Source organism: Cyprinus carpio, chromosome A9 (genome assembly GCF_018340385.1).
Source record: "Cyprinus carpio isolate SPL01 chromosome A9, ASM1834038v1, whole genome shotgun sequence".
Lineage (NCBI taxonomy): Eukaryota > Metazoa > Chordata > Actinopteri > Cypriniformes > Cyprinidae > Cyprinus > Cyprinus carpio.
This window is the reverse complement of record NC_056580.1, coordinates 3,117,552-3,133,129: the sequence shown is the minus strand read 5'-3', so window position 1 is coordinate 3,133,129 and position 15,578 is coordinate 3,117,552. Positions and strand designations below refer to the sequence as shown.

Sequence of the window (15,578 nt, the reverse complement as noted above, 5' to 3'; positions counted from 1 at the left end):
ACTATAAAATATTGTGTAATATACATGAATTTACCCGGAATGACAAAACATCCTCCCCCAAAAATAAATAATTGTATATATATATATTATATATATATATATATATATATATATTTTTTTTTTATACACACACACACACACACACACACCCACACTGTATATATGTAAAGTTCCTGTCAAGTGATTCATATCACACACACACACACAAAAAACTATTATCTGAGATGTGAGTGAAGATTCAGCACATATGTTCTCACGTGCACACTAGTGAATGACTCTCACTAAAACAAGCCTGGGTCACATTCCACCACAAAATCAAACGAAAGAACAATCTACTGTGTGCTGCTAGACAATCTTGGCATTTGTAAAAAAAAGATTTAAATGAATTCATAAATCTTGATTTGTATTACCATAACACTCCCAGACTTTTGCCATAGTTTTGTTATACACATTATTCTCAATGATGATTCATTAAATTATTAGTACTTCTGACACATTTACCTCTGTACGGCGAAATTCAGTCATCTCAATAATCTGCCTGATTGGGAATTTCACTTGTGGGACGTGTTCCCCATGTGGATTGCACAACGGATCTGAGAAACTTTAAACATGCAAATTCTCTGCATGGACAAATATAAAGCTGCTTCATTCACTGCTACACTAGTGACAATGAGCCTTCTTTGCATGTGAAATTTTGCATGTGTTAATTTTAGCCAAATTTCACAGACAAAAAGGGTTCATTGTCTGTTGTTGATAGTCTTAAGACGTATGAAGCACAGCACACACAGAAGTCACTTTCATTTTTTAAGGCTATAAAATCTTGACGTTGATTCAGTTACTTACTGTAGACCAGGCGCTGCTTTTCCCATCTTTGAATTAAGCAGAAGTGTTACTCTTACCTGCTCCTCTCGTGGGGTACCAGCTAGTCTCACTGAAACAGATGCTAGCTTTCTGGAGACACACTGTCGAGGCTGGGATCGCTCTGCCAGTCTGAGAGCCCATATCTTCATCTGTCTAGGCCTGGAGGCCTTTCTACGAGGTGCTCAGGACAGCTGCACTCGCTTTCAGACTCAATGACGCACTAAACTTCATTAGACAAGTTACTACACAGCTTTATTTCAGCTGGTTTCTTTTTTTCAATGGTCAAAATTGTTTCTAGACTTCTCTCTTTACAGGTTTAACATGTTGCATGCCCTCAGATCTGAAAAAAAAAATCTACTGTTTATCATGTAACTCAGATTGCACAACACATACTCACAATATATAAAAATACATGTGACACTGACATCACCGTCTTCAAATAATAAAAAAAAAACAATATCCCCCAGAGCCATATCCACCTAAATATAACAATGCACATGATCAGGCTCACACACAGTGGTTTCACTTTTGATGTGGCATGCAGTGTACTGGATTTTCTGTACCACTGTAAGGTCCTGAGCTCCTTCCTCCAAAGTTATTTCCCTTCATGGGGCCGTAGTTGGACTGTTGTCCTGCGTTATTTCCAAAATCGTTATAATTTCCTCCTCCTTTGCCTCCACCAAAGTTACCTACGATGCAAAAACAATTGGGTTATTAGCAGAACTCATCTAAGCCATAATCTAGATATAATTCAATCCATTTTCTGTTTATTATTAAATTATATAAATACTGTATTTTTAAAGAAATTAACTGTGCATTAAATTGATCAAAAGTGACACTAAAGACTTACATGGTTAAGATTTCTATATCAAATAAATGCTGTTCTTTTGAACTTTCTATTCATTAAAAAAATCCTTAAAACAATGTATCATGGTTTCCACAAAAACATTAAAAAGCTGAACTGTTTTCAACACTGATAATAAGAAATTGTCAAATCAGCATAATAGAATGATTACTGAAGGATCATGTGACACTGAAGCGTAATGATGCTGAAAATTCAGCTTTGCATCACAAGAATAAATTACATTTTAACATATACAACAATAGAAAACAGTTATTTAAATTGTAATAATATTTCAACAATTTATTTTTGATTAAATAATTGCACCCTTGGTGAGCATAAGAGACTACTTTCTGAAAAAAATTCATTCTCTATATTCCAAAAATCAATTTTTCAATTTACAATTTAATCAACAAAGTAAAGATTCAATTTAATGATTCACTGCCCCATGTTACTAAAAAAAGAAAAAAAAAAAAAAATAATAATAGATATATATATATATATATATATATATATATATATATATATATATATATATATATATATATATATATATATATATATATATATAATAACCTTCAATAAAAACAGAGCCCTCTTGTTTTATTCCCCGCCCTCCACAACCGGGACCCCACAATAGTTTCCACCTACTGTACCACCAGAGACACAAACATAAACATGCACTTCAGTGCTAATAATTTCAGTCGGAGCTTCATGAAATATGAGTGATTGATTGATTGTGATGGGTTAACACATAGGTCAGTGATCCTCTATTTCACCAGTGACTAAAAACAAAGCAGCCGTTTCAAAAATACATTGTTCTGGCAAAGCCCTTCTGTTCAACATCGGTGCAAATCTGGCATAAATTAAACAGTTTCACAAGGGAGTGTGGATTTAGTGATCCCTGCTCATATTAGTATAATGATACTGTCCCAAATCTATCGTCTCCATCTCCTCCACAGCCTCCTCCATACCCTCCTGTGAAAGATACGGCATTCCCTGTGTTTTTACCGCAGGACTATTCACACCTGAGTACAAACTGCAGATGTAATCGACACACAGGATCAGATGTACAGGATCACATATCATCTTACCTCGGCCAAAGTTTCCTCCTCTGCTCATGAAATTACCTCCACCTCGATCTGACAACAGAAAAGCACATCGTGATCCAAAACAACATGTTATATTTTATTACCTACAACAACTTTACAATATCACTGGAACATTGTAAACCTCTAAAAATGTCAAAATGGATATTTGAGAATCAGAACAGGCAGTTACTGTAGATACGAAACATATTACTTACATCTCTGATTAGAAACAGCTCGCATCTCCTGCTTTGGAAGTGCTTTTCTTACTTCACAGTTATGCGGGTTGATTGTGTGATATTTTTGTGCTGATGAAAAAGGAAACAGAAATCTGTTTGCTCAGCTGCTGAATAAAACCTGTAAAAACTAGTATTTCTCGCTGTTCTAACATAACATCATGGACACATAACGTGCATGAACATTTATACAACAATATCACGATTTAAGGTTAAAAAACAAGAACATGTTCATTTTAGTGTTTTATTTTGTTTTAATTTGAATCACTTTTTGGCAATCACTTAAACAGTATTTTGTAAACATTTAAAAGTTAAACTTGAATAACAAGTTCATAAAAGCTGCATGCATAATAATTAAATAAGAATCATCTCCATCTAGCTTTAGAGCAAGTGTCTGGCAAATGGTTTCCATCTAAGCTCACCACCAACAAATTTTTTCCACAGTATCGTGATCATCAAAGGTGACGGAGCAGAATCCTCTCTTGCTCCCAGTTGTCAGTAATCTGAATCTTCCCACAGCGCTCAAAGTGCTGTCTGATATGATACTCCTCTGTGTCCTCCTTGATTCCACTGACAAAGATCTTTTTCACTGTCAGGTGGGCTCCAGGTTTATTGGAGTCCTGGATAATGAAAGAAAATTTATTTAATTTAATCTTGATTAAAGTTATCTTAATTTTAGGAAAGGTTTGCATGGAAGGACATTTCTGCCACCGAATGAAATATATAAAAAAAAAAAAAATCTAATCTTATCTTATCTTTTTTTTTTTTTGACTTCTTGTCTCACAATTCTGACTTAATTTCTCAGATTTGTGAGTTAACATCACACAACATTAATTTCTCACAAATGTGAGTCTCAAGCACAAAATTCACAATTAATTTGTTTTAAATTACAATTTTTTTGTTGTTCACAGAATTCCGAGTTTACATCCTGCAATTTAGATTGACTGCTGAATTTTTCCTCTAAATTCCCCACTCATAAAAAAATTCAGAATTCTGAGAAATAAAGTCAGAATTGTTTTATAAACACACAATTCTGAGAACAAAAAAAAAAAGCCTGAGCTGAGAGATATCAATTCTGAGAAAAAGGGCAGAATTGCGAGATACAAAACTCATAATTGCGGGTCAGAGATCTGATATAAGCATTTTTTTTTTTATTCCATGGTGGAAACAGGACTGAACATGGGTACCTGACAAATAAAAGAGCTTACATCATGATTTCAAAAGGTATAAAGAGTGTACATTTTACTTGTTGTGACTAAAATTTAACAAAAAAATTTTCAAACCATCCTGGAGTGTGATATCTGAATTTAAATTAGTACAAATATTCTCTCACTAGATATATAAAACATAAAATACATAAAAACGGCACATATAATAATTATAAAAGAATTACAGAATGCTATTACGAAAGTTTTTAGATTAGATTACTGTGATGTTTTTATCAGCTGTTTGACTCATTCTGACGGCACCCATTCACTGCTGAGGATTCAGTGGTGAGCAAGTGATGGAATGCTACATTTCTACAAATCTGATGAAGAAACAAACGCATCTACACCTTGGATGGCCTGAGCAAGAGTACATTTTCATTTTAGGTTGAATTATTTCTTTAAGCAGTATCACAGGAGCAAGAGGAATGTATGTGGCTACAATACTGAATATCAGCATGGCTGTGATTGCACTGATTTTCAATAATTCAATGGTCCGTTGTTAATTATTTCTTCTTAATACTGTGGCAATAGCATCAAAACTGAGTTCATCAATAAACAGCTTGCGGAGCTGCTCTGGCTCCTTACTGTCACGACCCTGTGCACATAAAACACACAATTAGGCCTAATGTTTGAAGCCGAAAATGACACGTTTACTGATTACAACATTCAACCCGCAGAGCTGGTTTGGTTTTGTGAGGCTCTGCCCTAAAAGGTAGGCCCCGGCTTATGAATATTAATTAGGGCATGTGATTGGATGCTCCAGAAAGACGGCCGCGCAACGTCAGCATGGCCTTCGTTAATATTCATGAGCTCAGCCAACGCCACACTAGCGAGATCGGTATTTTCGCCGGTGGTCGTAGGTTTCTATCGAATGATATGTACAGGAACAGAGCGTCTGTAACGTTACAAGGAATCCCGACGACTGCTCACACCGAAACTAAAGCTAAACTCAGCAGGAGACTGGAAACAAACCGGCGGCTGAGCTGAGCGTCGAGTTCAGTTCTTCAGTGCTTCCCCCATATTGTTAGTGTTAATATATGAGATAAAACATTAAATCCATGCGTCTGACATGTTTACAAAAAAACAGGCTCCGTATTTTGTTACTAACCCAATGCCTAACCAAAAAGCATCCCTTTAGGAAACTGTACCAGTTCAGTCTTGGCATGCATTTGGTGTTCACGAGAGTTTAACTGTAAGACCAAGAGATTAATGTTTCAATTGAAAATATTAATATATCCGCCATAACAGCATGCATACAGTATCTGCTCTGTACTCGGTCATAGACACACAGCTTTACATGCAGCACGCTTAATACAAAGCCAGTGTAATAAACTGACATATGATATCTTTTACTATGGATACTGTTAACACAAACTCGTATTATGTATAGCATCAGGAACACTGATAAGCGGTACCTGCATGCTGCAGCTGCTCGGTCTGCGCGATGACACACTTCAGCCACCGGAGGCGCTGCCGGACACTTCCGGAGACAGCTGAGCTGTTGGGTGCTCTTTGGTCCAAAAAAAAAGTACATACACTGCCGAAAATATTTCTTATAATATCTAAGGCAGCGGACAGTTGCATTAGTTTATGTTACACACACGTTCACCAATATCATCTAGCAGTGCGGGTGGCACTTATGAACACACTTTTTTTTTAAATTTAATATAAAGGATAACAATATATTATTAGGGTCAGGTGATCTGTTTACATATGTTAGCCTATATTGTTCTGTTAATGTTGAATTGCAAAAAATAATAATAATAATAATAATAATAATAAAAAAAAAATAATTATATAGATAGATAGATAGATATTTTTTATTTTATTATTATTTTTAGAATTTTTATTATTTATTTATTATTATTATTATTATTATTTATTTATTTATTTATTTATTTATTTTTTTGTATGGTAAAGTCTGTAGGTTAAATGTGATCCTAGTCATCTTTTTCTAGAAAGGCTGGATGGTGAACATTTTTTGGAAATCTGCTCGGAACGTGATCATGTGAATTTCTGTAAACAATGCTTCAGTGAAGAATCTGAAGAAGTAAGAATCTGAGCTGGTAGTGTAACATACAATTATTAAAACTCTCTGGCAGTGTGCTGAACCATTTATCTTGACTTTTGTTTGAACAACGTTTGTCTTATCTTGTTGATGATAACATAAGTGCACTATAATGGAGGTGATGCAATTTAAACAAGACACTGCAGTTGTGATGAGTGTAAACAACTGCAGCATGCTGTGACTGTGGATGTGTTTGCGTGTCAACACTGTGATTCATGGGTTTAGAATTACTGTAAATACTGTAAAAACTGAAAAACAAAGAATTCCCAACAGGCTACTGAAATCTCGCTCATTATTTCACATTGGTCTCGAGGTGATTTTATTTTAAGGGTTTCCCTCAAGTTCACTTAAGTGTAGTTTGTCACTTTAAAGTCTGTGCAAAGCAATATTAAATGGGTTCTGAGTTTGTCACACCACAGAAAAATCAAAATCTTGAAAAACAACAACAACAACAAAAAAACATTATTCTCTGCTCAAACATTGAGGGCATGTCTGCCTTTTATTACCATTCCTGAAAGATAGGCCTACATTTTTTTTTCTATACCAATTTTATGAAATCTGTTTAACAAGATTACATTACACATTACCTTGGTTTTATTTTTTCAGCTGATTGAGGTTTTTACAGACTCAAAGACTCATCTCCTGAGCCACTGCACAAAGGAACACAACGTAACCAACACAATAAATCAGTTTCAATTTACAAATCTGTATTTACAATACATTTACACTATTGTAAAACACATAGCTCAGACAGAATCCTCTTTTTTTTTTTTTTTTTTTTTCTGGTGTTCAGTTTAACCCAAAGAAACATTTCTGCATATGAAACGTGAAGCTAATGAACACATGATTACCAGAGTATATGATTTTGTGGTTCTCATGAGATTCTGCCTATTTTCATAACAATACAGGGTGTTTACATGAGAAAGGCTAACTGTGTGTAACAATTAACCTGATATAAAAGGATACAAGTAACATATTTCAGCAACATTATATGACCAAACACAAACATTGCAAACACTAGATGATGGTTTAAAGTTAGTTTTGAGTAATTTGATGATGATTATAATAATAATAATAATAATAATAATAATAATAATAATAATAATAATAAATTATAATGTAATAATAATTGAAAGGTTTGCCGGATTTTCTTAAAGAAAAGTGCCCCTTAGTGTGATATTTAGACTTTCTCTGGATAGCAATTCATGTACATATATGGAAATGTTATATAATCCGATCTCATTAAAGTGCGTATAAATAGTACGCCAAATATAAACGAAAACTCGTGGTAATGATACGCAAAAATGGACTTGGTTTAGGGTTGTGGGGTAGATGCGTATCATTTATGTACGCCAACAAATTTCGTATCATACGCACGCGAAAACTGCGTTTTATATGCACGCCAGTCCATTTTTGCGTATCAATACCACCAATCAAAGAAGCAGTTTGTCTCTGTTGTGTGAAGACTCAGTCTTTCATAACGCTGTAAGTGATCTGAATCTGTGCTCACAGATGCAGTCAGACTGGTTTTACACACGAGGCCGTAAGAATAGAGCATAGAGTGCGCCACCTGCTGGCCATTCATGCACTTGAAAACACGCTGCGTGTTTGTTGAAAATGCAGCCTAGAAGACTTATGAATATGACAAAAGTAATTAATAAAATTAACATGTAAGCAGCAACCTACTTTTAATAGTTGAATAAATCGATGTAAAATGGCATTGGTAAAAAGCTATCTGGCAGAAGCGTGAACTCAGGGTCTGTGCTGATTTATAGTAGTTTTATGAGATGGTTATAATGTGTATCATCATTACCACAATGTGACAGATGAAATACTACCATAATAAAACAGCCACTCTCACTTCCAATATTAGAGCACTTTTATTTATTGGCAGATGTCTGCTAGCTTCAGATTTATCAGAGAAGCATTTCATATTTTGATAAAAGCGGAGACGAAACGAAGGGTTTGTCTCTCTTTATCTCTCTTCACAACAGTTACGTTAATGCTGGGCTGGTAAATGCATGTTAGTTCCAGCTCATTTGTTTCTTAATTAAACATTTAAAGCTGTTGGACAGGGTGACATTATGTTCTGCTGAACACTGTGACCTTTAATGAGTCTCTTGGGTCAGAGTATCTAATGTCTGTATGTGATAATCAGATTTATTCTGATTGTAAACAGCACATGCGATGCTATAAAAGTGTCCTCGTCACTCAAGCCGAGAGAAATGCAGTGTTTCTGAGCTCAGCTGACACACAGTAAGGCCTCCTGTTCTCAAAGGTTGTATCCAGCTGTAAAAAGACAAAGCTTCACCTCTAAACCTGCAGGTGTGTGTTGCTCAGTATCTGAGCTGTACAGATGTAGTTGACTGATGTCTTGATGATATCTTCTTGCTGAGACACTTTGTCAGATGTACCGCTCAGCTGTTGATCATACACCTCTTTGTTAAAGTTTAGAGTCGACAGGCGCCTGACAATGAATGTATCAAATCCCACACACACACACACACACACACACACACACACACACACACACACCTTCTCAATAAACCAAGGCTCCCACACACACAATCATAAGGCTGATTGCTTCATTTCCTCATCACATGCTTCAGGTCCCAAAGGCCCTGAGCTGCTGACTGAATGTGTTTTCTAACTCATGAAATAATTGCCTGAACGAGGATCCCTTTAAAACCGAGTGAGGGGCTTTAACAAGCCCTTTTACAGTTGGAGCGGTTCAGCGTAAATGATTTGCTTTTAATAACATTCATGCTGAAATAATCACAATAAAACTACATGCTGCATTTTCAAAAATTGAACACATAGGGGGTCATTTAAATTAGCAAAAAATAATTAAATAAAAAATAATACTAAAAATACTTACATAGAAAAAGAGGCACCCCAAAAATGAGTTATTACAGGTTTGACCTGAAGTCCCATGACGTCATTTACTGCTCAGACTGACAGAATGTGTGATCTTCTCTGGGTTTGAGGACAGCACTTAAGGCAATAATTAACCAAAGTTTATATCCTCTTAAAAATAAATGAATTATATAACACTGGCTCTGTGTGAAAGCAGCTGCGGTCAGCGAGTCTTCAGAATAAATCTCCTTGGAGGAGGATGCGTCTGTCAGCAGTAGCCAAGGGTCTGCTGCTGGACTGAACACTGTGCCTCTTTTCATAGCAGACCTAAAAATTAAATTATTATTATTATTTTTTTTGTAAGATATTGATTTATTATTGCATTGAATTAATCAAAAAAAAAAATTGGTCTGTTCTTTTGAATTGTAAACTTTCTATACATCACAATGTCTTAAAATAATAATAATAATAAAAAAATCACGGTTTTAAAAAAAAAATATTAAGCAGCACAGCTGTTTTCAACACTGAAAATAATAAGAAATGTTTCTTGAGCAGCAATGAACAAAAAAAAGGTACAGAAAAGTTCACCTGCTCACATCTGTTCACATTTTTCAGTCTACAAACTCTCTTTAAGACCAGTAGGTGGCGCTATAGGCCGAGCTCAAGTAAATCAAGACTACGACACTCCGTGCCTGCAACCCTGCAGTCAGAACTTCTGCATACAAAAATATGTCTTTGCTCTTGAACATAACGTGCAAAGAGCGTAGGCTAATCAAAAACAGGGTGGTTATGTTATATTCTATTTTCTTCCTTTAAAAAGTTAAAACATTCTTTCACAACTTCACTGCTGTCAGAAAGCAGTTCTGAAGACCTGTGTACAGTAGGCTAGCTGTTATTAAATTAGTGCTGCATGAATATTTAAACCTGAGATGGAAGAATTAAATGAATCCATATACCATATTTTGAGAAAAAAAGCGTAGACTTCATGAGTATATAACTACAAGCTTTTTTGTCAACATAATTTCAGCAACATGTGATTTATATGATCAATAAACTAAAATGTTTGTATGTATCTCAGAGGCCCGCATATTGCAGTGGTTAGACTATAAAGGAGGTATTTATCTTATTTTACGAATTTATAACGCGTCTGATGGTTTGTATAACAAATTAGTTTTCAACATTTCCCAAAATAATTCTTTATTAAAAGTAGCATACATTTATTGCAACACAAATAATTTCCTCATGAGGAAAAACTACAGCCAACCAGCCAAACAAATAAGTAAATAAATCTATGTAGGATCATATTGCATATGGATTACTGATAACATTCATAGTGATTTACCTCACATCGTTTCATTTTTTTTAAAAACAGCCGCAGTGTTTTTTCTTTAAAACATCCCGTAGATGGCGCTCTTATCCACAAAAAGCTTCATGCACCATGAATCGGTGACTGTTTATTTACGACACAACAATGCATCAGCTGTCAGTAAATCCATTATTTTTATTGACATGTATTCATTAATTTCCCTTTTCATAGTAGACGATCGTTTCCAATTCCAACTTTACTCTTAACCCAATATAATTTTAAAAAATCTCAATATTATATTTCAAGGTATCATAGTGATAAAACTGTTGTGTGGATCACTGACAAATAAAATTATAAGCCTGTACACCTTAAACACAAATGAAGACCTTAATTTTTTATTAGTTTATTAGTTTTTTAATTTGTTATTTATTTATTTTTATAATGGTCAACTTTGAATTTAAGAATTTAAAAAAGAATTTAAGCGTTTAAATTGTACGTTTAGTTCTTTATTATGATGTAAAAAATAGGTCTATGAATCAAAATGAATTTATTTCAGTGTTGAATATAATGATGATGATATGTTCTGTGCAGCGCGGATCCCGAAAAAGATAGCATCACTGACCCCAAATCTGCCATCATTTAACATTGTTTTAAATTATAGTTCGACTTGTTTCCAGGCTTTGAGCTGCTGGACCACACAATCTCAAGATTTCTTCCCACAGCTCATTAGCACAGTGAATGATAAGCATTCAGGGCAGTGATCACAATGTCGCTTGACCCGGCAGACCCCCGTCTCCCCGATCAAAGGGCCACTGTGTCCGGCGGGTGTGCAGCGTTCACGGCGGAGGTCACCGGGCGGCGCTGGAGCTGAGCGTTGACCTTGCCCTGGGACATGACTTCCGAGGTTCCGCGCTGAACGGGGGGAAGCCCGACCGACATAAAGGCCCGGCCCACACGGACATACGCAAGTGGAAACCAGAAGGAAACGGAGAATTGCAGACAGGGAACCTAAGAGTCAATTTAAGTAGTGTTTACCACCCTCTCTCACGAGAGCAGAGAGTCGGGAGCTTGAATCGGTTTGGGCCAGAATCTCTCTCCCAGGAATTGAGGAAAAGCACAATCCCGCGCATCTGTTTCCTCAGACAGCGCGGAGAGGAAACTGGACGTAAATCACACCCAGCAAAAATAGAATCAGGGCTGTTATTCAGACTGATCTTGGAGGCTTTGGACTGGACTTTTTCCATGCCTGGCACACATTTGCATTCTTACAATATATATGGCTATGCTTATACCTATTGGGGTGTGGAGGGTATATATATATATATATATATATATATATATATATATATATATATATATATATATATATATATATATATATATATATATGGATTATATAATCAGATTCCAAAAATTAAATACTTGTAATTAGAGTATATTACATTTTAAAATGCTCATTATCAGATTACAGTTACCTTTTATGGATTACATAATTACATATTCACACAATGAATTCTTCATCATTTATAGATTCTCCTTAATTCTGTTTTTTTTTTCTCTTCAATATTTTAATTTTTTACTTTCTCCAAAATATTTCAAACTTGGAAGACATTTGCTGTGCAGTGTCATTGCTGTTTTCATGTGTATTAATGTTTGTTTATATAATGAAGGGATTCCTAAACATTAAATAAAATTAAATATTTACTTTAAATATCTCTGAGAAAGTTAATATTTAAAATAACTGAACAACTCATTGATGACTCAAAAAAAAAGAAAAAAGGAATATATTTTCTTTGTCTTTGCTTCTTTATATCAGTATCTGAAAATGTCAAAAATTGTCTCGAGAACAAAGTTTTCTCTTTTCTCTTAGTCTCTTGTCTGAATATGTGATTGGGGTTTTATTGTGTTCGCTTTCCCCACAGGTATTACAAAATATGATGATATCGGAAATGGCAAATTGGAAGTCCAATTACAAATTCAATCAATCAATCAATCAATCAATCAATCAATCAATGAATCAATCAATCACAAAAACAGATTGTAACAACTTTCCAAAGTGATAACTAGCCAGTCTTTCCTGTATTATCTCAATAGCACACAATATTATTCAATGTTTATTTATTTTTGCTATGTCATGAAATGAAAATATAGCACAGCAAGAGAAGCCTGTCATGTAATCTGTTGAAAACAGCAACTGCTTGGCAGCTACCAAGTTTATATTAGCCTACATTTTCTATTGATACAAATAAAATGTGAATTATGCATTGAAATATGTCCAGTGCCATCTGGCTAAACAGTGGCCATTAAATCACACATCTGAATAGCTTGGAGAGTTTATGAAATTCAAACAGCAGCACGTTTTTGGTCCCAGAATCTTGTAAACAGCTCTGCATGATGCTTCTCCAAGGCCAAAAGCCCACAACCATGATCTCCACACGAATCCTTCAGCTGTCGGTGATTATAGTAGTGTGGATAGAGTTTAGCATGAAGAAACAGACCATTTACTAAATACTGGACTGCTTGCTTAATAGTTCAATTCCAAAACCTTGCTGTCTACTGTCTACATAGGCAGCTGTCTTTAAAGGAGGCATCATAACTAAAATAATACCTCATAAGTGTGTTACCTAAAAAGGGGGACAACTAGAGACTTGGCTTACAGTTGGTTCCAACAGAGTTTGACATTAGCATGTTGCTATCGCTCCATTAAGCATAAAAATAGATTGCGCACACAAATTATGCGTAAACTGTCTTTTTTTTTTTTTTTACTTAAATTGGCTTTTTATGGACACTTCAGTTTATGAAAAGTAACTCTATTTAGTCTACATTTTTCTTAACTCTGTTCAACATCATAGATGAAAAGTTCACATACCCCTTCACATTACATTCTTAGATTGTCTTTTCCATGAGGCAATGTCGCTTTAGATTTTGACCAAAATGAGGCGTCTTAAAGCAGTGTGTCAGACTCTGTTTTGTGTTTTGCTTCCCACCTGTTACATTTCCTCGTTTTCCCCTGTGTTCCTCCTAAGCCCTTATTTGGTCCTTCCCGTTCCTGTCCTTCTAGTTATCATTTGTTCCAGGTGTCCCCTGTTCATTTCCATTTATCCCAGGTGTGTCCGATTAGTTTCATGTGTATTTAAAATGTGTTCTACCCCTCATTTCCCATCCAGTATTGTCCGTCTCACCCCAGTGCTACGTGTGCTTCCCTGGTGTTCAGTTCAGCAAAGTTCTATGTTAACTGGAATCTCCTACGTCTCCATGTCTCCTCGCACCAGCACAGTATGCACATGTGACACAGTGGTTCTCAGGCCGGGGCCCTGGGCCCACTAGGGGACTCAACAAATATCCAGGGGCCACAGGATGACTTAAAATGCTTTAATTTAGTATATTATCATGAATATAATTGATATGAATAGTATTATTAATATGTTAAAACAATCTAATATAATTAAAATGCTAAAAAAAACACAATGAAGATGGAAACAGAAATTGTTTATATATATACATATAACTATTTTTTTTATTAATGCACATCTGGTTCTTGAAACTTGTAGGATCTATTTTCCTATATCAACACTTTTAGTTTCTGATAATAACTTAGGCCTAATTTATGGTAACACATAGTTCTCATTAACAAGTTGCTTATTAGCATATGTATATTGTAGTGATAATATTATATAAGAAGCCTTTTAATATTTTGAATATTCTGTTGGGGGGTATTTGAGTAAAACAAGGTTAAGAATTACTGTGTTAGAGTCATAATGTTGCTCCTAACATTCGGAAACAGCCTGAACATTTCTGGAGTGTGTCTTTAATGTATAAAATAATGTCTAGGTAGGCAGCTTGCTAACTTTTGAAAATAAAAAGCTAATGTTACCCCTGACAAACTATGAAAAAGAGCCTGTTTGACTTTCTATGTCCGCGAATCAAATGAATCCTGCAATTTTCCACTCAAATCTAAATAAATCAGTCAGGTGGGTGATCAGTCTAATGTAATATGCAGTGAACATGTTCTTCTTTTACAGCATGTGAAGATAAAGCTAATATAGGTTTCAAATCTCAAGACCCTTCCACATCTTTACAGAGCTTTCTTTTTAACAATAGCCTGTCAAGGGGACTCACATAATTTTGAATATAAACCAAGTAGATTTTTATATACTCTGTTGTGGTTTTGGAGTGCATTGACGCCTTGAAGCCTTCTCAGTGATTGTGGCAGATAATGAGCTCGCTCCACGGGCCGTGAACACAGCAAAGCTCTGGGACTAATAAATGCCACAGGCCTCTCGCAGACTGACAAAGACATGATTAATAACTGTAAAAGAAAATGTTGCACAAACAGAAATGTCTAAAAATTATAATTCAGTCATAGCTAGAGGGCCGTCCTTTTTAAAGGCAGACCACACAGTTTGTTGCTGAAGATAGCGGCGTGTGGAGATGGAGCGGCACTATTGATGTTTGTGAAGGGGACATCAATACTGCGCTGTAATAAAGCTCTGTCGACTGCAGGGAGCCTCAATCGCGTTTCCTCGCCCCCAGTCTGCACACACACCCTCTAAAGCGCTTCCTGCATCCCTGCTCTCAGATGTAATTACTTTGCTTGGCTATTCATTTAGGAAGTCATTGTCAAGTAAAATCATCTCTGACTGTGATAAGCGAGCAGGGCTGTGTGTGGTAATCTCCAGGGTGTTACAGGTCATTCCTTTTATGCAAAACACTTTTTATGTCCCCATCGTATGTGTTAATATATTGGATAAAATATTAAACACTCAGTCTTTAAATCATATTAGGTTGTTTTCTTTATCACAAACAATGAAATGTGGGGGATTTTAAGTCATTTTATTTATTTCGGTTTGAATGTTTTTCATTTTTGCCATGTCTCCTGGCCCACTATAGCTTCTAGAATAAAAACTACTCATTTATTAAAAATATTCTCATTTTTTCTTTTTCACCTCTCTGAATGGATATCAAAAATAAATATGTTTATGACATTAATGAGTCTCATTTCTTAACAATTGCCCTAATAATCCCTAATAATTTATGTTTATATGCACAGTATGCACTGTGTAAACATGAATTTGTTCCTAACTCTATTCTAATATTAATGAAATTTGGATTAA

At 35.2% G+C, this 15,578-nt stretch overlaps 1 protein-coding gene across 1 annotated transcript; it reads right to left on the bottom strand.

Moving 5' to 3' along the window:
• Positions 1–537: 537 nt before the first annotated feature.
• Positions 538–5,721, bottom strand: LOC109088619 (heterogeneous nuclear ribonucleoprotein A1-like). The gene is made up of 5 exons (XM_019102782.2): positions 5,650–5,721; positions 3,449–3,646; positions 3,009–3,098; positions 2,797–2,844; positions 538–1,550 (listed from the first exon to the last, which is right to left on the bottom strand). Exons 2-5 carry the CDS (start codon positions 3,480–3,482, stop codon positions 1,384–1,386), a joined length of 339 nt encoding a protein of 112 aa, XP_018958327.1. The 5' UTR covers positions 3,483–3,646; positions 5,650–5,721; the 3' UTR covers positions 538–1,383.
• Between the last annotated feature and the right edge of the window lie 9,857 nt (positions 5,722–15,578).